The following is a 25,275-nucleotide window of genomic DNA, read 5'->3' on the forward strand; positions in this document are numbered from 1 at the left end:
CCTCGAGGCGAGTACACAAGCAGGCCCAGTATCTTTGATATCTGGCCCTTTCGTAAGTGAGAACAAAAACCACACCCGGCGTAAGACACAAAGCTGGGGCCTGGGCACAAAAGAGGAGTACCAGGGCAGGTAGACAAGGTGACCCGAGTTCTTACAGTCGGGACACGGCAGAGAAACTCTGCCCTGGTTCTTGGAGTAGGGACTGTGGTGCAGCCAAGAGACCCGAGCTTTAATAAGTGTCTCATTGGTGCGCCATAGGCTATTTTTTTTTGGTTTAAACAAACAAAACAAATGGCAGATTCAAGTACCTGTACTCCCATAGTGCAAACTACTCCGTACCCTAGCGGCGCGTTTGAAATTGGTAATATGAATGAAAACACCCATAGTTGTGAGCTAAGGAAGCCGGAAGGAGGTTTTTGGTGCCTTTCTTAAGGCCAGCTGGAGGTCTGCAGCGCACAACATAAAAAGGTTTGGTTTTAGGCCGTCTTGCCCTTCGTGGCGTTTGGAATGTTAAGCAAAAAGTGAGCTTGATTTACTTTACAGTCGATTTGGTGACTCCAACTACGGAAATGTCTTTGTATTTGATGGTGGTGGTTCTGTTTTTATTCCTAGTGTATTAACCAGTGTTTCCTCTGCTTGTTAACGTTTTAAACATTATGGAAATTACAGTAAACGGACCGAAAACAGGGCTGGAGTGTGACAGGCAAATGCGAAATGCTATCAAAAAGAGGATCACCTTGTAAGAGCAGAGCACATACATCAATAATCACTGTACAGGTGTTAGCAGCTCATGAGCATGAACTTACACCTGCTTAGTGCATGCAGTCAAACAGGTCCAAATATGTACGTAAAATGATTGTGCAGACAGTGAGCTTTCTTCAATTGAGGCCCAAAAGAAAGGGCCTGCAAGGGAGAGAGTGGGAACGTAAACTTGATAAACGAAATATCTCCATGTACAGCACTTTTGGGTAACCGCCCCTCGGGGACACATGGGTGGTTTTCAGATTTGTTTTTCCACATAGCGCCCTCTCCTTTCAATCAAATCCACTCTTGCAGTAGGTGCATTACAATAAGGCTTCGAATTTATGTTGCTTCTTTCAAAAGGAGCACAGTGTTCTTTATTTTAAATGTAAGGGAATGGAAAGTGAAAAAATACCAGGTGGAACCTAAACCGTTCAGATGATACATTGCTGCCGACTGGTTTCTACTCTCTGTACAGATAGCTTCTAGTTAGAAAATCGAGCAGGTGAGCGTGCATCGGGGCTCGGCCTGAGTTTATAGAGCCACCGTAGGCGTTCACCCTGCTTCCTGGAAGCCATGTGGCCGGCAGATTCTGCTGCATTAGTGTATCTAGCAGCACAGGGCGGGTCTATATTCCCAGGCCTTTCCATTGTGTGCTAACAAACGTGCCTCGGTGCTGGTGTAGTGCCTAGAAGCGTCACAGCATGGGCAGGAGCCGCAGTGGGATTTAGTTTATGGGACTCCGTGTTTCTGCTCTCTGAGCTGCCGGGATCACGCCGAGAAGTTAAATTACATTTCAATTCTCCTTTACATTATTTGGAGAATGTAAAGCTTCAATAATCCACGACTGGAGTTAGAGTAGTAAATAAAACTCCGAAAATTTTGGGAAAAACAGCGCTGTCCCAAATATTCCAGTGCTGGAAAAAGAATAGTATAACAGCTGCCCCACCGACGAAAACCCCTGCTGCCCTTGTTGCCCAGGGCCGGTGCCACCATGGCGCATTGGTATGGGCACTTGGATCCACGGTGGGCTGCATTGTATTTGAGTGCAAGTCTCTGGGGATTCACCAGGTGGCGCCATAGTCACGTTGGTTGTGCAGGCAAGCCTGGCCAAAGCGTCTCAGTCACCAAATGCCTCATGAATATCACATTCCTTCTGCTGTTCTTTTTGTCCAGCTGATACAGTCAGGCCTGCCAAGTCCATGTGTGATGAGCTGCTCCAGTGCAGGGCTTTGGTTTCGATTCTGGGACATACTGCCTTGTTTATTTCATTATAAAACCAGGACTTTCAGTCCAAGAATCCAAAGACAAAAAACTTGGGCTGGAGCAGTTCGTCTTTTACAGAGCTCGGCATCTTGGCAACTCAGCAGGAACACCCCGGCTGTGCCCCTTCTGCTTCACCCTGCACCCTCTCTTGACTGACAAAAACATGGGGCGCGGGTACCCGACAAAAGATGTCATCAGAGAGGCAGCTTTGTATCTGCAGGGAGTGCGGACGTGGACGTTGGAGCACAAAGCCAGAGCTTGTTAGAAACTCGATTGGCCAATCTCTTTAAATAACAAGTTTACTGTGCAGTAAAAATACAAAACGACCCGACCTGCCTCGGGCCTTCTGTGGGTCCACATTGGAATGTAGAACATACCGCACCCTGAGAGAGCATGGGAGCCCCTCGCTTTAACCCCTTCAGTGCGCATGACAAAGCCAGCTCGTCATGGGCGTTACCTGCGCTACGCGCATGACGAGCTGGCTTTGTCACGTAACGCGGGTTTTTTAAAAATCCAGCGCGCAGCGGGAAAACCCGCTAGCGCGCATGCGGTTAAAGAACGCCTCTTTCTTAAGCATCTCGTCGCAAACTGCCCCACCCTGCCTCCCTCGGGGTACCTTGATCTCACTTCCTGGCCCCTCCCTCGTTATGTCCCCAGTGCACTGACGGGCCTTGGTAACTGTCCTGGTTTTATGCGAACCGTTCTCTCCGACTGGTATTATCTTTAATACTATTATTATATGTGATTTATAAGTGCTTGGCTACCTAGAAAAGGTTTCCCAGCGCTGGGCTCATCACAAACACGTGTCAGACCAAGACATTCCCAGATGTCATACACCGTCATCAGGAGTTAGGGAGGTAGAAACAGCCAGGGTTTTAATCAATTTTCGAAAGGCTGCGAGAGAGCTACAGGCTCTCAACGCCTGACGCATGGTATTCCAGAGCTCAGGGCCCAGATACGCGAAAGCACGACCTCCTTGGCGGGATTTCCAAACTCTGGGAACAGGTACCAGCTCGAGATTGCTTGAGCGAAGCGAGCGCTGTGGTACATCCAAGACAGTAAAAATCTAAGGTATAAAGGCCCAGTATTTGAAAGGCTTTTATGCATGTCGCATAAAGCTTTGAATTGGACGTAACGTTCAACAGGTAGCCAATGCAGATTGTGAAGCAAGCTGGCTGAGGACGTGAATTTGAAGTTGGGGAGGGGGTGGGTAGAAGGCGCATGGCAGTGTTTTGTGCCATCTGGAGACATGTGAGTAAAGCTTTCGAGGCACTCCGGTACATAACATTGACACAGTACAGTCTGGAAATTACAAGAGCCTGGACTACAGTTCGTTGTGCGGAGACCGGAGGACAGGCAAGAGTTGTCGTAAGCCATCTAAGAATGCCAAAGCAAGTGGCAGCAACTTTGTTAGCCTGATGGCTCATGTGAAGCTGGTCGTCGAGCCAGACCCCTAGGTTTTTACAACAGGTACTGGAGAGGGACTGCTACCCATGATCGGGTCATGAATGAGGCCCCTGTAGCTCACCAGCAGGACCTCAGTCTTATCTAGTGAATTAGCATTCATGCAGGATGAGACTTGGAAAAGACAGGTGTTCAAACTTCTGCATTATGATCTTTAGATGATTTGGACACCATGATTTAGGCATCATCTGCGTATGAAAAAAGGGTAGTCTTATACCTGGACGAGGTCTTTCTCCACCTCTCCTGCTCACTTTGGGAGAACTATATTATCCGTTGCACCTATCGCTGCTCCTTTCAGTGTATCTTTTTTTTTTAATAGAGTTTTAAATAGCGGAAACTTGACCCGAATCAGGCATCAGAGCGCTTTACGTAGCACCAGTTGCGTTACATGAGGACACATTCATTTTTGTTCGGCACGGGGAGATTAACTGATTTGCTCAGAATCACAGGATGTTCAGCAACATTGCTAAGACTCAAACCCAGTTCCCCAGATTTAAGGTCGACCGTCCTAGGCGTTAGGCCAACTCCTCTCCCCATCTGCTTTCTTTACAGGCCCGGTGATACTCTGACATCTTCTTAGGTGCAATATATAAGCCAATCGAAGTGTGCGTACAACAAACATGACGTAACATATGAGGAAGTCTCTTCAAAATAAAAAAAGTTGATTTCTTTACCATGTGGATGCTTTGACACTAACAGGGCACATTATATCAATGCTCTGAGAAGTACTTATTAAAAGTTACAGCTTTGTATAACTGGTACACTGACCTCACATATTTGAAAGTGCTTGCATATCCAATAATGAAGTAAAAAAAGAGGTTTGGTGAAATTATTTTTTGCCTAAGATAATACAACTTAGGTGGGGAAGCCAATACTTATCCAGATTTTCTGGTTTCACTTTGTACGAATTAGTCAGTAAATGGGTATCTTAATTTTTCCTTACATTAAGGTTTTGTTTTACCACCCTCTACGCCGGAACCACTAAACTCCAGAAGAGACTCCAACAGATCCAGAATGCATCAGCAAGACTCATCCTCGACATCCCCCGACACAGCCACATCTCCGGACACCTGAGAGACCTGCACTGGCTCCCGGTCAACAAAAGAATCACCTTCCGGCTCCTCACCCACGCACACAAAGCCCTTCACAACCAAGGCCCAAGATACCTCAACAGTCGCCTCAACTTCTACACTCCCACATGCCAGCTTCGATCGACCAGCCACGCCCTCGCCGCCGTCCCTCGAATCCGAAGAGCCACCACAGGAGGAAGGTCCTTCTCCTACCTGGCCGCCAAGACTTGGAACTCCCTCCCGACCCATCTCCGCCTGACCCAGGACCACCTTGCATTCAGGAAGCAGCTCAAGACCTGGCTGTTCGAGCAGTAGCGGTCCCCCCCCCTCCTCAAGCGCCTTGAGACCCTCCGGGTGAGTAGTGCGCTATACAAATGCAATGATTGATTGATAGTGAGTTTTTGGCAGTTTCGTTTTTTTGCCGCAAACTCGACGGGAATGTATTAAGTCCTTTACACGAGCACCAGTTACATTACTCAAGGCCACATACATGGTTTATAGGCATGGGTAGATTAAGCGATTTGTCCATAACCACAGGATGTTGACCTGCCGCAGAGACTTGAACCTGGTTCACCAGTTCTTTAGCCGACAGCTCCGACCTGAATGCCACATCCTGGCAGGTAGGAAGAAGCCAAATGAAAGCTTGGCTCGTTATGGGCTTCTTGGTTGCAGCAGGAGTCGGGCTTCATACTCGAGCTTTCATTGGCTCGCCCACCTCTATAAACAGGGTTGAGATGTACTTGCTGGATGGCTCGGGATAGCCACTGTGGCTACAGGACTCACAAAGGAGCGCCAACAGAGCTTGGTGGAGTGTAGGGGAACCTCCGTTCAGAGCTCCTAGACTAGGCTGGCAGTGAATGGCAAGGGTGGAGGTGGGGACAGTCGAGTTGAGACGCTGTGAGCCGGTGACAGACTTTGCACTAAGGTGGCAGTGCACGCGACAGGGGTCAAGAAGTCATGCGGACACAGCACTGCAGGACTGAGATACACCAGTGGCAATGTTAATGGCCTTGGCACTGAATTAGTAGTGGACACTTACGAGCAAGTGAAGGCACTGGGCAAAGATTGGTGAGGCAGACATTCACCAAGACAGCTCTCCAGGCTGGCAGCATGTCCTGCAGGGCTGGTAGCTGCTTCCAGGTAGAACTACTAAGGATTGAGATGCATGATCATATTCAGCAGTTTGAATTGGCACTGGATGTTTATTCGCAGATGCAGGTGCAAGGGCAGAGCTTAGAAGCCAAGAGGGGAGTGGAGACGCCTGGACTGGCAGCATGCGTGGATTAGCAGGTAGAGGTGCATTGGGAGAGTTTGGAAGGCTTTGAGGGTATGGTCAGAGACGTTTGGACTACAGCATGGTTTGCCCAGTAGGTGGAGGTGCATAGGCAGAGGTAGGATGGAAGGTGGGGCGTGGCTAGAGAAGTCTGGACAGGCAGCATGCGTGACCTGGCAGGTGGAGGTGCATGGCAGATCTTGGAAGGCTGTGGTCAGAGATGTCTGGACTGCAGCATGTGTAGGTGCAGAGGTAGGAAGAGTGGTGGGGCGTGGTCAGGCATATCTGTCAGCATGTGTGGACTGGCAGCATGTGTGGACTGGCAGGTGGGGGTGCATGGCAGAACTGAAAAGGCTGTGGGGGTGTGGTCAGATGTTTGGACTGCAGCATGTGCTGCCTAGCAAGTGGAGGTGCATAGGCAGAGGTAGAAAGGCTAGTGAAGCGTGGTCAGGCATATCTGGCAGCATGTATTGACTAGTAGGTAGAAGCCTGGGGAGATGAAAAAAAGTTATCCTCTTTCATAGCCCCCTTCCTTAGACTGCATTTTAAACGGCTGGTGGAGAGTTAAGAGAACGATCAATTGAATCTCTCCAAACTACCTAAGCAAGTCTCTTATCACATTTGCTACACAGCTAACCTTCTCATCAGCATGTACCGCCCGCCAGAGCCCAAACAATTACTGGCCTTTCTCCTCTTGTAGCCAAATGATAAATCTTCTCATCAGCATGTACCACCTACCCGCCACACAGCAAGAGTTCCAAAACACAAGTACCTTCATTATCTTCTTGTAGCCAAGCATTAAAGTTTCTTATCATTAGGACATGCCACCCGCCACACAGCACTGCTGCCAAAATACAAGTACCCGCATCTCTCCTCTTATGGCCAGGTATTAAATCTAGGCAGCCCACCACCCAGTGCCCAGAGACAAGTACCTGTATCGCTCCTCCTGCAGCGTCTGCATGATCAGGCGGTAGTCCGTCTGGTAGAGGCCCTTCAGGTCCTCCAGGGACTCCTCCAGGCGGACCTGCGTCTCTCGGATCTCCTGAATCTCGTGCAGCAAGACGTCGAAGCCAGAGTTCTGCATGTCCAGGGTGTTGGACTTGGAGCTGCAGGCCCCGCCCGGGGCGTCGGCGGCGCTGTTGGCCCCCATGGAGCCGGAGGTGGCGCTGGAGCAGTCCTCCTCGCTGCCATACTTGGGGCTGGGCTGCAGGTTGGAGAGGACGCCCAGGGCCTTGCCGCCGTCCTCCATGGATGGCTCGTCCAGGTTGGAGATGTTGTCCGCGCTGCCGAACTTGTTCCGGATGAGGGAGGCGATCTCCCGGGGCTTGGAGACCACCGCCCCCGCCGCGGAGTGCGTGGCATGGGAGAAGCTGGAGAGGCCGCCCCGGACGCTGTCCACCACCCCCTCGCTGAAGCCGGTGACCTTGGCGCCCACGCCCTTCAGGCCCTGGTGCATGTCCCGCAGCACATCCTTGGTCTGGCGCGGGATGCCGTTGTGCTCGGCCTCCCGCAGCCGGCGGTGGTAGTGCTCCAGCTTCTTCTGCAGCTGCAGGATGGTCTGGGCCGACTTCTGGTTCTTCTTCTCAAACACCTGCTTGATGCGCGCCCCCTGCTGGCGGTCGGCGTTGTTGGCCAGCTTGAGGTACTCGGCCACGTTGTCGTCGCGCGCGGTCTGCTCCACCTTGATCTGCTCGGTGAGTCGGAGGATCTTCTGCTGCAGGTGGGTGATGGCCGCCCGGGTGCGCTGGGGGTCCAGGACCCCGTCCACGCCGTCCGCGTTGATGGAGCCATCGGTGCTAGAGGCTATGAGGCTGGTCTGGGCGAGGGTGCTTCCTTCCAATCTCTCAATCTGCGGAGAAAGACGAAAGAACATTAGCAAATCACTGGTCACTCGGACAAGAAACGCCAGGCAGGAATGCATCAGAAAGTTACAAAGATTTACTTTTCAAAACACACAGAAAGCTTTGCCCAACAGTCACTGTTGCAGTGTTCACATGTGTGCATAGAGACAACGCAAAGACAACGGTAAACATTCCAGGGGCGGCATGAAGTAGATGCAGTCAGTATGCGTGTGCTTAATTTGAGCCAGTGGTTTCCGATGCTTGGCACATGCACTTAATTGTCAAATCAGGCGCGTATGACAGTTTGCCACATGGTGGCGCTGTCTGTTTAATTTAGAGATGAGCACAAAAATAGTTGTTTATTAAATGAGCATAGATTAAAAATGACTAATGCCTGCCACCCAAGCCATGGAATAGTCTGAATGTCACACCTGTAAGAGTGTGGTGGTTAGTAGTTGTATTGGTTCTGTCACTGGTGGCGCTAGCAGGGGTCATGGGTGGATCAAGCTGCACTGACTAGGGTCCTGGCCCTTGTTGTATTATAAATGAAGCACTGATAAATCAGGTGTGAAAGGCATGGGTGGAGATAAAGCCCCAGTGGCAAGGTGCCCTGTCACCTCCGGAACAAAGCATGCCAACCTGCATTGATTGGGCATCAGCACGGTGAAAACCAACCTCTGAATGGAAACTCAAGTAGCCACCTGGGCTATAAAATGCCACCGCCGCCCTCAAACAGCCCGAACACTCCAACCATCTGTGCAACAAAGACGAGGCGCCTTCTGCAGGAGAGGAGGTAGTTGGAATGGCCTCTCCATCAGTCATTGGGGACTTTAGTCAGTAAAAGAAGTCTTTTTTCAAAAGTCGATCGTCTTAGCCCTTGGGCCTGTGAACTGGAGAAGCCCCATGGCCAATTAATGCCAGTCAGATTAGAGTTTCATGAAATCACCCCCGCCCACCCCTCCAAAAACCGAGTGTGACCAGCGAGCACCGGGGAGGTACCGAGCTGAGGACTTACGAGATACGCACCTTGGCAGCGCCCACCGGGGTGCAGCGCGGGAACCTCATGCTGGAGACCGAAGACGGGGGCCCTCATCCCCCCGATGAAGCGGAACACAGCAGAGGGCCTCCGCCCCACCGGACTTCTGTAACACTGACAAACTGCACAAAAACTGCTCACATATACACACGCCCGCATGACTTTTTGTGAAATCACTGCACCGATTTCCTGCCGAGTGTGACGAAATCAGTAATGAGATCGCTGCCCCGGGGTGTTCAGATGTTATGCTATTCACCAAGTGATGAATCACTGCCCCCACCTCCTCACAACAGCGGGCGGTAAACAGCTCCTCTTTAATCCTATCAGGCACTTTACTCCTTCAGTCCGGCAGTATGTTCAGTGTGCAATATGCCATTGTATTTATATAGCGCTTACTACCCCGTCGGAGCGCTTTTCGGCGACTAATAAAGGATTAGTGGTGAATTCTCTGTTAAAGCGCGTACATTTAAATCCAGCCGCATCTGCAATCGTGTCTAACTGGCCTCTAAAGTCATTCTAGACGCCAAATGCACTTGTAAGTTTCGTCTTTCAAACTGCAAAATATCCGAAAGCCTTGCGGATCCACAAACAGAAGCCAGTCCCAGAAGGACTTGCCGTGTGTGTCATATTTCGCCCGGATCATTGACTAATGGACAGGAACGAGTAATGCCATGAAAACCTGCCAAGCATTTACCTTGACAAAGGGAGCGCGGCTTTCATCAACGTACCAAGGCAGCGGAAAGAGGAGCGCTTAAAGTGCAGGCTCTAACGGTGGAATTTAGTAACAGTAGAGACGCCACATAAGTCACTGAGAACAAGCGCAGTGCGCCCTGAAGCTACGGTGCCTTGGCAGCTCGGTGGGTTCAAGGATCGCTGCAGAGCCGCGTCTACCCTGCGCCTTTCAACCCAGTGAGGATAAAAATGATTCGCTTATACAGTGGTAGCATAGGTGGAGGCAGAAAAGTGAGTTAGTTCCCTGTGAGCCCGTCACACAAAATGCCAACTTAATAGTAAGATGTGACATTAAGATTTTCCTGTTTGACCTCTGACCGCTCAGTGTCAAGACGAGTTCCCACTGTCTGGCCTTGTTTGTAGCCCTGAAGTAGTAAAGTCGACGCACTGAGCACTTTGTACATCTGAACAAAAATGGAGAAAGGTCCTATTTACCTTAAAAACGTGCCATGAGCACAGGAAGCAATTCTCCCCTCTTCACACCGGTGTAGAGTCATCAAAGCTGGGCGGGGTGGGGGAAGGGAAGGCATCACACTGGAGCACACTAGCATGAGGGGGCGCCCTGGTGACGGCTAAGTGCAGACACCAGAAGCTCCGCGGGACTCCATGGCCACACACCTCTCTCTGCTCCGGGTGGGGGGCATGTCTGGGCACCATACTCTGGAGGAGACACGCCACCACTTTGGGCTCTGCCTCCCGCTGCCACAAGGGTGCTAAAAATGACCACTGCTTGCAAACTGGCAACGTTTCAATAGAGGGCCTTCCCCACCACAGCCCTGCAACTTGACAAAAGCCAAACAGCATTCTGCCAGAACGTGCACTGTCTGTGCACTTCTCGATAGCTGCAGGGTAAGGGCATGCTTTCACGGGAGCTACCCTGACTTTCACTGTTCGCACAAGGTTCGGGTGTAAACAGTATCAAGTTTTGCTTGCCAACCTTTCATAATGTGGCCAGAAAGGAGTCCTTCGGGAGCATAATTGGGCCCTTTCAGGGCAGGGGAATCTGGACTGGAGCAAGTGTCATCGGCATCTGCGTGGTACCTCCTGTCTGTGTGCAGAGACAGCTTAAGGCACGGGCAAAGTGGGCAAATCACCAGTGAAAATAAACTCTCTGTATTCGACCTTCATTTATTCTACTTATCTAATTAAAAGTCTCTGCCTTTCTAACCACCCCTTCGCCCCCTCAATCTCTCATCCCAGCGTGAGTTCAAGGATTGTTGTGGTCCCGGGCAAGACATATTTCAACTGCTCCGTGTGACCCTGTTAAAGTTTATGTTATTTAGAAATGGTTGACACCATGGGGCCTTTAATTATCATAGAATATGTAAAAAGAATTGTTCCAAACCAGCCTCCAAAAATGTGTGTTTGCCGGACCCCTCCAAAATCCTCAAGATAGAGGGGGGGGGGGGGGGGGGGGGGGGGGGAGGGTGTGTGTGTGTGTAGGTGTGTGCGTGAAGAGGGGGGAGGGTGGTAGCCCCTCGCCACAGCTGGCACGGCCAGCCATCTTACCGTCAGCCGGGCTATTGCTAAATGGAGCCAGCAGTAGGGTGACATCAATTAACCCCCCCCCCCCAAACCGGGTCAATTCACAGCAGAAATAGAAGGAATACAATGTTTCATCAGCCAAGAAGCGCAGAATGACATCACACATCAACCTAGAAAAAGAGACGAGGCACTGAGGAAATAAAGTGCAATTTTTAAAGCCACCATCACACCTGTTCATTATATTGCTTTGGGAGAACAGCTGCAAGCTAGTCCAGCTTTGGAACACACAAAAAAACGTGCCCCTCAGTTTTAAAGTCGTCCCTCTCTGAAAACTGGAACATAAGGCAACTTCGCTGAAATCTGCCGGGACGGCTGATGGAAACCCGGGACTGTCCCGGGAAGTCCGGAAGGAGCCTATGTTACAGTCTGTCTGTCAGCCTCGGCAGGAGCCGTGCTGGGGCTCCCTGCAGCGCCGCTGCTCGGGCCTCCGCGCCTCGGCGGAAGACACGGATTGTAAAGTAACCCCGAAGACACGGGGTGGGCGACCAGCCTCAAGGAGCCGGCACTGCCCGAAGCCCCCTCCCCTCGAGCATGCATGAGTAAATGCCCCTACCGTGCGCTTGTGGCGCCGCAGCAGCTTCTCCCAGTGCATGCTGGGACATGCCTGCGCAGGCCCCGGAGCTCCAGGCGCAGCACCGGCCCCGGACTTCACAGCAGCCGAGTGAGCTCGCACCTGACACCGGGGCTCGCGGAGCCGTGGCTCCGCCCCGAGAGGGGCGGGGCTGGCAGGTAAACACCGTGACGTCAGCGCGGCATGCACATCCGGCCGGCGCGCGGTGACCTCACCGCCTGGGAAGCCCCGGGGCAGAGAATGTGACTGGACCAGTCTCGGGGATGCACCCCGAGGGGCGGGATCCAGGGGCGCACCACGTCACTGCCGCCCCCGGGGCGCGCGGGACCTATGCTGCTGCATACAGCGCCTGGGAGTCCCCTCCCCGAGTACAAGCACTTCAACTCGAAACTGAAAGCGACAGCAGCTTTAGCAGAGACAGCACTTCCACGGAGAGCCGGGCATTGTGGGATAGCGAACACCAGGATATTTGTATTTCAAGCACTGCCTGGCTCCTGTGGCAGTATAATACGTCATAAGGTCGCCCATAGCTTGATGCAGCAGTGCACTGGAACCAGTGCAGAGATGTCGCTTACATCGCTTTTTATGTACAGTTTAGTACGTCGCCCTATGTGGGGCCCATGCACACTGTCAATCAAGCTATATCTGGGAGTCTTGTGTTCCAGTTCAGGGAGGACCAGGCCTGGCAGTTCAGGCTCGACAGATCCCATTGGAGCAGGTCTGGTTCAGAGAAGGCCTGGATTGGGAGTTCGTGCTGGACTGTTCCCATTGGAGTCTGATTTGCATGTGGCTGGGTCCAAATTGGGGTGGGATGGTGAGCACAATAGCGATGGATCGGGATGCAGCCGGGAGCGAGTGGCAGCAGAGGCCTGAGCGGCCTAGCACAAGGGCTCTGATGGCAGTTTCTGTTGTGCTTGCGGGCTGGTGGCCCGCGACCGGGGACTTTTCGAGAGTGGAAACCCCCAGACTACCTCACACTTGGCTCTGTGGGACAAGGGTTCACTGACCCAGGACTGAAGTTCTGCACAGGACAACTGCAGGGGTGCGGACTGCACTTCTCGTCATAGGGGCCACTCAACAGCAACTGACAAAGGGAAGCATCGAAACTCTTAGACCTAGAGACAAAAGCAGCACAGGAGGGAGGACAGACCCGACCACAATAAGCAGTGCACTGAAAATCAGAGATCAACCATAACCGAGAAAAAATGACCTGTACTTCAGAAAGGTAACTGCATGCTTGCGCGCATTGCTGCTGTAATTTTATTGCACAGCGCTGCCTATTTTAAAAATTTTCGTTTTTATACTTATCTCTGCCTAAATTGTATTTTCCTCTGTTCTACAGTGTCATTTGTGTGCCCCCACACTTGCACTATAATCGGGCCCCCCACCGCGTTTTGAGCGGACTTTTCACTTTCTTACCTGGGTGTTTGGTGCCTGGTCGCCATCTTGGTGGTGGCGAGCGTGGAGTGTGTTTGAGCGCTCTAGCGCTTCATAGGAGCACAGGTCAGAGACTATTTAGGGCGAGCATTTCATTTGCTCGACCCTTGGAAAGGTAACTGCATGCTTGCGCGCATTGCTGCTGTAATTTTATTGCACAGCGCTGCCTATTTTAAAAATTTTCGTTTTTATACTTATCTCTGCCTAAATTGTATTTTCCTCTGTTCTACAGTGTCATTTGTGTGCCCCCACACTTGCACTATAATCGGGCCCCCCACCGCGTTTTGAGCGGACTTTTCACTTTCTTACCTGGGTGTTTGGTGCCTGGTCGCCATCTTGGTGGTGGCGAGCGTGGAGTGTGTTTGAGCGCTCTAGCGCTTCATAGGAGCACAGGTCAGAGACTATTTAGGGCGAGCATTTCATTTGCTCGACCCTTGGACAGGTAACTGCATGCTTGCGCGCATTGCTGCTGTAATTTTATTGCACAGCGCTGCCTATTTTAAAAATTTTCGTTTTTATACTTATCTCTGCCTAAATTGTATTTTCCTCTGTTCTACAGTGTCATTTGTGTGCCCCCACACTTGCACTATAATCGGGCCCCCCACCGCGTTTTGAGCGGACTTTTCACTTTCTTACCTGGGTGTTTGGTGCCTGGTCGCCATCTTGGTGGTGGCGAGCGTGGAGTGTGTTTGAGCGCTCTAGCGCTTCATAGGAGCACAGGTCAGAGACTATTTAGGGCGAGCATTTCATTTGCTCGACCCTTGGAAAGGTAACTGCATGCTTGCGCGCATTGCTGCTGTAATTTTATTGCACAGCGCTGCCTATTTTAAAAATTTTCGTTTTTATACTTATCTCTGCCTAAATTGTATTTTCCTCTGTTCTACAGTGTCATTTGTCTGCCCCCACACTTGCACTATAATCGGGCCCCCCACCGCGTTTTGAGCGGACTTTTCACTTTCTTACCTGGGTGTTTGGTGCCTGGTCGCCATCTTGGTGGTGGCGAGCGTGGAGTGTGTTTGAGCGCTCTAGCGCTTCATAGGAGCACAGGTCAGAGACTATTTAGGGCGAGCATTTCATTTGCTCGACCCTTGGACAGGTAACTGCATGCTTGCGCGCATTGCTGCTGTAATTTTATTGCACAGCGCTGCCTATTTTAAAAATTTTCGTTTTTATACTTATCTCTGCCTAAATTGTATTTTCCTCTGTTCTACAGTGTCATTTGTGTGCCCCCACACTTGCACTATAATCGGGCCCCCCACCGCGTTTTGAGCGGACTTTTCACTTTCTTACCTGGGTGTTTGGTGCCTGGTCGCCATCTTGGTGGTGGCGAGCGTGGAGTGTGTTTGAGCGCTCTAGCGCTTCATAGGAGCACAGGTCAGAGACTATTTAATGCTCGCTCTACCCGCGCAGCGGTGACGCGCAGCGGTAGCGCCGGACTCGCGCCGGAGTCAAGCCAGAGTCCTGCCCGTCTGCGCCCGTCAGCGTCCCGGAGGCGGGCGGAGCGGCGGGTGGGACTCTACCATCAGGGATGTGTCCCCCTGGGACCCCCGTTTTGCGCTATTCCCCTAGCGAACTTCGCACTTTCCATCCTCATGTCTCTGGCTGTCGCACTGTTTTTCCCGGTCGATATCATGGGAAGTCCCGTTGCCCGGGTTGTGGCTGGTACCCGACCCGCTCGCTCACCTTACGGTCGAGCAATGACACCTTCAGGATGGGCTTCGGATGCATGCTATTAAACACCAGGTCAGCATGCAAACATGCGCAGGACATCTATGAGCTTCTCGACATAGAGAAGCCACTATGCCTCATGCTTACTGAGACATGGTGGACCGACTCTTCTAACCCTGACGTTGCTATGGCAATCCCGCCTGATTATAACATCTTCAGAAAGGATAGAGCCAAGGGAAGGGGGGGTGGAGTGGCGTTAGTGGTCCGGAAAGGAACCCCCTGTGCGATCCTGCCAGCTATTGACATTCGAGGCTCTGAGACCCTAGCCTTCTCTATCACTCTATCGCCCCACCAATCCTTTAAGGGACTGCTCATATACAGGCCACCTGGTGCACCCGGCACCTTCTTTGAAGATCTGGATTTGGTGCTGGTTGAGTTGGCCCTGAAAGCTGAACATTTCGTCGTGGCTGGCGATCTCAACTTTCGGTTGGATGATCCATCCGATCCGGCTGCTACCAAACTCTCTGAGGCGCTAACCCCTCTGGGACTTATCCCTTACCTTCGGGAGCCTACGCATGAGAAGGGGCACACCCTTGACCAAGTTTTCTCGTCTGTACCTCTTGAGGGTATAGAGGTTACTCCTGTCCTTTGGTCAGACCACTTCCTTGCCAAATTTGTGATCAAGGGCATAGGTAAGTCAGTGCCTACCCCGGCACATCAACAGGGTCGTGTCCATAGGGCATTCCATCAAGTAACCCCAGAGATGCTGGCGCAAGCAGCTGTGGCCTATCCCTGTCTCCTTTCAGGCGATCTAGACAGGGATTTGCAGACCATGCAGGACTGGTTTTTGGACAGGCTAAACGATCTTGCCCCGGAAGTAACATCTCGCCCGACACCGAAACGGGTCTCCGCGCCTTGGTTTACCGCTGCACTGTCGGCTACGCGGCAGCAGTGCAAGGTAGCCGAAAGAGCTTGGCGGGCACAATATGACACTGTTGCCAAGCTGACCTATAAAACGGTGGTAAAGGCTTATCACCGGGACATTCGCCTGGAAAAAAAAGCGTATCTAGCCAGGAGAATTGACGCTGCTTCCAACTCCTGCAAGGAGATATTCTCCATCGTGAGAGAATTCACCTCACCTTGGTCGAACACTTCGGACCAAAAACCATCTGGTACCTGGGCTGCGGATCTTGCTGACTTCTTTACGAGCAAAATCCAACGCATCCAGGAGTCATTCCTGGTACCAACGTCTGTGGGTCAAATTGAACGTGACATCATCACACTGCCACAGGCGGGGCCTAGGGCGACGTTGAGTGTGTTTCCTCCAATCTCTGCTCCGGACTCCCTGGCTCTAATGGGCAATTTAAAATCGGGTTCTCCCCTTGACCCATGCCCGGCTAAATTTCTAGCGAAAGTCGCGGATGTGATCAACCCGTTGGCTAATCCGCTTTTGAATCTTTCGTTGAGGCTAGGTGAGGTCCCGCAAACCTGGAAGCAGGCGATGGTGATTCCCTTGCTTAAAAAATCTGGCCTAGACCCGAAGGCCCCAGTCAATTATAGGCCCATCTCCCTGCTGCCGGCCCTCATGAAGATTCTGGAAAAGCACGTTCAAGGCGTGCTTTCCAATTTCCTTGAATCTAATGAGATCTTGCACGCCACCCAATCGGGCTTTCGTCCCCATCTTAGCACGGAGACTGCGCTCCTGGAGGTTTCGGAAACCATTAAGGGGGTTCTGGACTCTGGGGGCAAAGTCATGCTGGTGATGTTAGACCTGTCGGCGGCTTTCGACACCGTTCCCCATGATGGTCTTCTCGCAAGACTTCGCGAGATAGGCATACGGGGGACAGTGTTCGACTGGTTTTCCTCCTTTCTTGCCGACCGCCGGCAAACGATCTGGGCCCCGCCTGATTCCGCCGTGATGCCGCCTCTGGGAGTCGGGGTCCCTCAGGGCTCTATTTTGAGCCCGACCCTCTTTAACATCATTATGACCCCGTTGGCGGCACTGGTGGAGTCGCATGGTGCCCAGATCGTATCTTATGCGGATGACACCCAGCTCCTCTTCTCTTGTACGAGAGGAGGCGACTTTGATGGGGAGAGTATTCGGGATTGCCTTGGGGCTGTTTTTCATTGGTTCCATCTAAACAGCCTTAAGTGCAATTCCGACAAGTCCGAAGTACTTTTCTTTGGGTGTGACATCGAACCTGACTGGCAGACTTGGTGGCCACGGGATATGTTCCCTCCATCCTGCTCCTCTCAGGTTGCAAAGAATTTAGGGGTGAAGTTGGATAACAGGTTAACCCTGAAATCTCAGATCCTGGGGGTGTCGGGTATGTGCTTTGGCATCCTCAGGATGCTGCGGAGGTTCCTTCCTTTGTTATCCGTGGAACATAGGACGCTGACAGTTCAGGCTCTGATTGGGTCCAGGTTGGATTATTCCAACATTCTCTACCTGGGCCTTCCAGAGTACTTGCTGCAGCGCCTTCAAGTGGTGCAGAACGCCGCGGCCAGGGCAATCTTCGGCCTTAGTAGGCGCTCCAGTGCCTCGGGCTTGCTGGCAACGTTACATTGGCTGCCCATCCGCAAGAGGATCGCCTTTAAGGCTCTTACCTTGGTCTATAAAGCTCTTCACAAGGGGGGAGCTAAGTACCTCCAAAAGAGACTGGTCTTCTATCATCCGACCAGGTCTCTGAGGTCAGAAGCCCTGCACCTTGCTGTTGTCCCTCGGGTAAAGAAAGCGCGCCTTGGCGGGCGCTCTTTTGGATTGCTGGCTTCTCAGCTATGGAACTCCTTGCCGCTGGCCCTGCGGGGAGCCACTAGCTTGCTGGCTTTTAGGAAAGGCCTTAAAACGTGGCTTTTTACTCAGTAGCCGCTCTCTCTTGAACTCCTGGCTTACTGTTCTTTTAGTCTTTCATTTGGTGTTATGTTATTATGTTACAGCTTGTTTGCCTTTCTCCAAGAAAAGCGCCGGGACACTCTTTTTGAGTAGCCGTGCGCTATAAAAATGAATAAATAACATAACATAACATAACATAACAGAAACACTCTTTACATCAGTGATATTCAAACTTTTTAATGCCGCCCCCATCCATGGGTGGTGGTGACGGTGGGGGGTGGTGGGGGCTGGTAGGGGGGTGGGGAGGGATTACGGGAGAAATCGCCCCCCTCAGAATTTTTCCCACATATTGTATTATATTAGCAATGTTTAAATATGTATTTAAACACGTTCTATAACTGTTTTAAAAATGCAATCAAATACATGATTGCCAAACATACTATTCTGGTCGGGCAGGCCCTACGAACACGTACAAGTATCCACAGTGTGACTATTAGAAGTGCGGTTGAGACGTTTGAAGAATATTTGGAGTCTCTTTCCCTTTTAACACCTTCTCCCAGCCAGGATATAAATAGCGAAAGATGTTAGTGATGGCCCATTACAGAGCCACTTACAGCCACTCATTTTTTTCATCTTATAACAAAGCACAGTTATCCGCATAATGCTTCTTTTGGTCAAACCCTGGTGACCCCACCCCTCCCCCTCCTTCACTTGACCCCCACCCCCGATCACTTGACGCCCCCCTCCCAGGGGGGCCTGCCCCCCAGTTTGAAGACCCCTGCTTTACATGGCCCAAGCCTCACTCACTCAAGGCACCTACCTCAACCCAAAAACTGATCCTCCCACTATTTAAACAAGCAACAACCTCCCTATCCACGGCTCAACACACACTTACTACTCTGAGGATGATGACCGAGACAGCAGCCACCAGAGACTGCACAAACCAATCAACACTGCCTCTTACATAATAACCAGTATGGCCTAAAACCACCGTACAGCCTAGAGAAAGGTCTCTAGATCTGAAAGACTACATAGGTGCCAGCTATGGCGTGCTACCATGAATTGTTAGACCGTCTCATCAGGCTGTTGACTATATCTTCTGTGATGGTGTATGGGACCTTTGTACTGGGGTGAATGTATGACATTGTTCTGCATTCTGTCAATCAACTGTTTTTGCATTTGTCACCCCGAGTGGGACGGGTATGCTCAGACGTGAGTCCCGTGCTCTCCACACCACTGGAGTCAAGCTATCCTGGCTGAAGACGGCTGATAGCCAGAAACCGGTCCTAGGATGCTTGATTCCGGTCCAAGGATGACATGGCTTGGCAGTTCGGGCTGGACTGTTCCCGTGAGGCACAGGGTCCAGGCTGATTTGCATATGGCCATGTCTGAATTGGGGTGGTTTGGTGAGCAAAAAAACTATGGATTTAGGCCCAGATCTCTGTACTGGGGGGAAAGTATGACATTGTTCTGCATTCTGTCCATCAACTGTTGTTTTTGTATGAGACCCCCCCTCCACTCCCTGCAGGAAGGGTGCCACTGTGTGCATGTCTTTTTGCACTCCCTCAACACTCTGCTTGCTGGAGTAACTCCTCTGAATGGATTGGTTTTTTTCCCCAGGTTTCTGGCTTAGGCATTTCTGGTTGCAAGGACTGTACTTTATTTCAACTATTCAGTTTTACTGCTGGAGTATTACAAATACCACTCTTCAAAGAAATACCTCTGTTTTAATTCTCTTCCTAATGAATGTAGTGATTTGTGTCATATTGTATACAAATACCAACCTCTAGCCATCTGACAGAGCAAACTAACTTTTCGATGACCACTGCCATTGGAGCGAGTCAAGAACACCAAGGGGTTCTTGGCTAACATGTGCAAGCAACAGTATTAGGGATGTGAGGAGAACTGGTAGTACCAAACACTGATTCTGCACAGGGTTCTCCCGGACCTCCATCAATAGCAGGACCAGGAGAAAAGACCCGACAGCAGCGCCCGCTGTGTGGCAGCGATGCGACTGGAACTCCCATCTGCGCAGTCAGCACCAATGACTGGAAGGTTGTACTATGCTGCATGTAGCAATGACTGCAAGGCAGAGCTGTGCTTCATGTACCAATGACTACAAGGCAGACCTCAGCTCCATGTACCAATGACCGCAAGGCAGACCTGGTCTGCATGTACCAATGGCTGCAAGGAGGACCTGGTCTGCATGTACCAATGCCTGCATGGAGGACTGAGCTGCATGTACCAATGACTGCAAGCAGACCTGAGCTGCATGCACCAATGACTGCAAGTCAGACCTGAGCGGCATGTGCCAAGACTGCAAGCATACCTGGTCTGAATGTATCAATGACTGCAAGGCAGACCTGAGCGGCATGTACCAAGACTGCAAGCATACCTGGTCTGTATGTATCAATGACTGCAAGGCAGACCTGAGCGGCATGTACCAAGACTGCAAGCATACCTGGTCTGCATGTATCAATGACTGCAAGGAGGACCTGAGCTGCATGTATCAATGAATGCAAGGCAGGCCTGAGCTGCATGCACCAATGACTGCAAGGAGGACATGAGCTGCATGCACCAATGACTGCAAGGCAACCCTGAGCTGAATGCACCAATGACTGCAAGGCAGGCCTGCACTGCATGTACCAATGACTGCAAGACAGAGCTGCACTGCATGTACCAATGACTGCAAGACAGAGCTGCACGGCATGCACTCATGATTCAAGGCGGACCTGAGCTTCATGTACCAATGATTCAAGGCGGACCTGGTCTGCATGTACCAATTACTGCAAGCAGACCTGGTCTGCATGTACCAATGAAAGCAAGGCGACCCTGAGCTGCATGTACCAATGACTGCAAGGCAGACCTGAGATGTGAGTGCAACCATGGAAAAACACACTTGGAACAAACAAAAAGCAGCAAGCAAATGATTGATTGGTTATTTAATGGCCAGGATACCATGGTTTAATTTCTGGGTTCAGAGCAAATGAAAAGCATGAAATGGAAATGAGGGCAATTTTAACATACTGCCAGGTTTTGTTGGCAGGGAAAGTTTTTATGGCGCGCAAAAAGCATAACTTGTGACCTAATCTCTCTGTACCAGCCCTCACCAGGTACTAACCTGGAGATCACTACAACCACATGCATAAACAACGGCAACATTTGGGTTTGTGTAGTAAAAAATGTTTTTCAAGCTTCACTCAAACACAGATGATCGTACAGGGCAGGCAACAACAATACAAGCTTCGATCATACACAGATGAACGTACAGGGCAGGCAACGATAGTACAAGCTTCACTCACACCGATGATCATATAGGGCAGGCAACCACAATACAAGCTTCATGCGTGTACAGATGAACGTACCTGGAAGGCAACAACAGAACAAGCTTCACTCGTACACAAACGAATGTACAGGGCAGGCAACAACAGAAAAAGCTTCACTCGTACACAGATGAACGTACAGGGCAGGCAACAACAGTACAAGCTTCACTCATACGCCAAACAGATACAATAGGCAGATAGAACAGGCATATTACAGGAAGTAATCCTACCACCTTTCTTACAGAAAGAAAGGTTAGGTCCCGTAAAGCCAGAAGCAGTGTGCACTTTCTGCACTCTCTCGAAAAGAAGCTAAATAGGGAGAAGCTAAAAGTATAGGTTGAAAAAAGAAGGATGTACATGGCCCGATATACAGCCATGTTTCTCTAGTCCATGTCTCACTCCTGTAAAACCAATGTAAAAGGCAGCCCTTCACGCCACAAAGCAAAAAAGTTAAATATGGGACCCATCTCCCTTATGGCCTTGGTAAAATAGAACGGTCTAAAAAAAAAAAAAAGTCTAAGGGAGGACTTTCTGGTAGAAAAAACATAAGGGCTAACTGTATCCTATTCACTTCTTGGATCATTTATAACGTGTAGTTATTGATCATGCAACACTGCTAAGCTATAAGTACTCAGTACATGTACCACTTATTAATACATTTACCTGGTTCACTGCAATACTAGAGTATTTACATAATATTTATAGTACATAACTGATATTTTAAAATGACACCACACAGTTGCTCACAAGCGAACCATGGCCCCATGGATGGATCTGCACCAATCTGCCAATTGCTTAGGCCTGAGGCAGCTTATGCCTGGCATGCCACATTTTCTGCAGTTGTGTCATGGGGAAAACGATAAAAAGAGGGTGAACATATTTATACCAAACTCGGCATGAAAGTAAAACTTTATTAAGTGTGCTTTTGTTATCTTTATGTAAATCCGCTCGTTTTTGAGATATTGGTGATAAAAAGGGTGGCGCTTAAAGGGTTAACACTTTCCCCTATCTTGTGAGATTTAGTCAGCGGACTAAAAAAGATAAAGAAAGGCCTCCCATTGGATGAGAAAGTTTGCTGCTTCCTTCCTCCATTTTGGTTCTGCGATCTCAGGACTGAGACTGCAGACCTGAAAGCTCTGATTAGTTTGCAAGATACATTTTCTCTTGTGAGCGACAAGGTCTCCCAAGCCCAAAGTCTGCTTAAAGAGACTAAGTGAACACCCAGACCATATTGGGGGGATTCTCAAAGCTCCCCCAACATAACAAAAGAAAAAAACTCAGTTGTGTCTATGGACCCACGGTCTATTTTTCGAGGCCGCAGTCTCACCACAGACAAAACTTAGCCAATAGTCACAGGTTATGTAGTGAGTGCAGACTATGATTTCTCATAGGCTAGTTTCGTCCCTTTTCACTGTTCATTTATGTGTGGTCTGAGAGCAGAGTACATTTTTTTGGGTGGGCATAGAGGGGTTTATAGGCACTGAATATAGTGAACTTTTTTGTGGTATGCCACATCTGTAGGCTCTTTCGTCAGATCGCAGACACAGTGTGAGTAGTTTTGGAGTGCTTTAGCCATCCCCCGGGTGAGATGGTGAATGCCAGGATGGTCACCTGCAAACTGTGACCGGGGACCAGAGGTGTGGGGTCAGAGGACTATATTTATTTGTCACTGACAATGATATGATTCCTCTAGTCAAGGCACGAGTAGGAGTAAGGGACGTTCCTGCACGAACAGAAGAAAAAATAAGCTTCACGCCAGTGGTAGGTTGGTTGCAGGTCCCAGCCATAGGCCAGACCTTGTGGCCAAATTTTGCTGCGTACAGCCGATGGCCACATGCGATGGGTTGGCCATAGGGACTGTCTAAAAGCTGCAAACAGTGCTGAATGAGTACAAAGCAGGGGAATAAAATGATTTTTTTTAAAAACCTCAGAAAAAAAGACGAAGTTTAAGGTTAGTTTATGGCTCAGCGAATATGCCGGAAACACCCCAATGGCACTGAAATAAACCGGAGTACTAAGAAGAAAATATTGGCAGTGGATGAGATGTGAAGGGAGCCGCATACAATAGCTGGCAAATTCCAGCTAACCTTTAACTGGGTTTTGTTCAGTGTGATTGTATTATGCACTAATCACCCATGAGGGTATCCAGGCGCTTGGGCAGGTTTGTAGGTCTGTGGTCCCCAAGGTGCTTATACGAAGAGTCAGGTCTTCAGCTTCTTGCTGGACTAAAGAATTGTGGAGGAGGCTCTGATGTGTGGGGGGAGGTCACTCCATGTCTTGGGTGTGATGTAGGAGAGTCAGCAACCTCCAGTTTTACTTTTGCGAATGCAGGGAATGTGTGAGAGTGAGACAGAGTAGGTGTCTGTGCGTTGGTGAAAGTGTATGCAGCTATTAAGGTAGTCTGGTCCTGTGTTGAGTAGGGGTTTGTATGTGTGCAGGAGATGTTTGAGTTGGCTGCACTTGTGAATGGGGTGCCAGTAAAGCTTCGTGAGGTGCGTTGTGATGTGGGTGTGGAGTGGAGTGGGATGTAGAGTACGAGTCTTGCAGTGGTGTTCTGGATGGTCTGGAGTCTGTGTAGGGGTTGTTTGAAGATTTCGGCATAGAGAGTATTGCCGCAGTCCAGTCTGTTGGTGAGGAGTGCTTGTGTAACGGTCCGTCTGGTGTTCTGAGGCAACCATTTGAAGTTTTTTCGCAGCATGCGTAGGATATGGAAGCAGATGCACATTGCCTTGACTTGAGCGGTCATGTTGATCTTATCGTCTAGGATGAGCCCTAGATTTATTGTGTGGTCTGTGGGGGTAGCTGTTGGTCCTAGCTCTGACAGCCACCAGGTGGAGACCCAGTGGGAGTTCTCGTTTCCAAAGACCAGTACTTTCCGTCTTGTTGGAGTTTAGCTACAGGCAGTTGGTTCACATCCAGTCTGCTACCATGGTCATGCAGTTGGTTCTGGCAGTGGTTGATTTGTCCGCCAAGGAGGGAATGACTTGTGTCTCATCGGCGTAGGAGATGACGTTTATGTCTTGTGATCGGACAATGATATGTGAGTGTGTGTCACATGATTAGGTCACACATGAAATATTTACAATATTTCATTGAAATGACTTCATTACTTTAGAAATATGGATTTCATCCAAAGGAAGGCCTAGCTTCCACCGGATTTCCTTCCAAGCAGCTAATTAATCTCCAAGCCTGACAGTGCATTTAGATAAAGGCAGCCCTAAATAAATCTGCAGAGCTCCTGTGCTGTCCATTATTTAATCATCATTCGATTGATAAAAGGTAAACAAAACATGAACATCCTTATTGCAATCCTTGGCCCTTGTTTGTTGCATCATGCAGAAAACAGCGTCAACTATTTCCCCATTCTACACAAAGAATGCTTTTTTTTCCAACACAAAAGCAAAGCTTGCAACAAAATTGAACAATCTTAACTACAAAATGATTTTCTCTTTTTATACCACAGACAACTAAACGGAACAGTCCAGTATTTCACTTACTGTTTCCAATAAACAGTTCTGTGTTTGAAAAGCAACAGTCAGTGTGTTAATATATATTCCACCTCATTAAGTGATTCAAATGCAAAAACACTCAAAGCTTTTAAGTAGCCTCCCTTCGGTAATTACCCACACACGAGACTAGTTAATAGGCTGGCTTTAGTGTCCCATTTTTGTTTTACAATTCTTTCACAAAGCCAACTTGGATATGGCACCTCACACAGAAGATCTACAAAAAACAAAGCGGTGGCAAAAATGGAGTAAAGCAGGAGGTTGAGTCCGAAGTAAATAATCTTCTGCAATTGAAACCCAGTCACTGCATCCCACCAATCGAAGACCCACGAAAGGCTTCAAACGTTTCCAGTGACTGTGGAGAAGGTCCACTGAGGGAGAACATTTCTGAACTTTCCCACGCGCAGTACAGCCTGGTCGAGGGAGACCCCACATATGAAGGCGAGAGAACTTGGGCCAATGTCAGATGAAACAAGGGGGCTAAAGAAGACTGTTCCAAGAGAGTGGGCCCTGGACATGAACATCAAGTAGTATTTCAAACAGAGGGGACATGCAGGGTCAGGGGGGTGAGGAAGGACGCCTACAGGCCACTGTGCTACATGACCCTCTTGTGGTGACAAAGTCCCTCTTTGGAACGAGATACAGAATCTGCCTCACAATCTCTTGCGCCCCCGCGTGCCATGTTTCTAAATCTGGACCCTGTGGGTTATGGTGGCACCAAAAAAAGGATGTGAACAGGACTAGTCTGTCATTTCTTCAGAACCCCCAGGGTTCATCCACTGCTGAACCCTGAGACATATCAGGGGCTGGAAATGTTCTGAGCTGCGGTGGGCGGGGCACCATTATGGCACTTACGTGTCAGAGCCAGCCAAAACCTGAAAATTGAAGGACCGCAGGGACCAACTCGCCTCTAGGGACATTATTAACATGCTTCCAACATCACCCTACCCCCCCACACTGCCACCTTCA

The 25,275-nt window shown here is 50.0% G+C and overlaps 1 protein-coding gene across 8 annotated transcripts in view; it reads right to left on the bottom strand.

Moving 5' to 3' along the window:
- Positions 1-25,275, bottom strand: part of TMCC1 (transmembrane and coiled-coil domain family 1) — a 467,271-nt gene that overhangs the window by 14,005 nt on the left and 427,991 nt on the right. For 5 of the 8 annotated variants that reach the window (XM_078661694.1, XM_078661697.1, XM_078661701.1 and 2 more), the window contains one exon: positions 6,747-7,663. In XM_078661694.1, the coding sequence (XP_078517820.1) occupies positions 6,747-7,663 (917 nt within the window). Of the gene's footprint in view, positions 1-6,746; positions 7,664-8,681; positions 8,829-11,138; positions 11,192-11,521; positions 11,731-25,275 lie in introns of those variants that run through there. The other 3 variants (XM_078661696.1, XM_078661700.1, XM_078661698.1) reach the window with 3 other exon arrangements.

Source organism: Lissotriton helveticus, chromosome 9 (genome assembly GCF_964261635.1).
Source record: "Lissotriton helveticus chromosome 9, aLisHel1.1, whole genome shotgun sequence".
In the NCBI taxonomy this organism is placed as follows: Eukaryota; Metazoa; Chordata; class Amphibia; order Caudata; family Salamandridae; genus Lissotriton; species Lissotriton helveticus.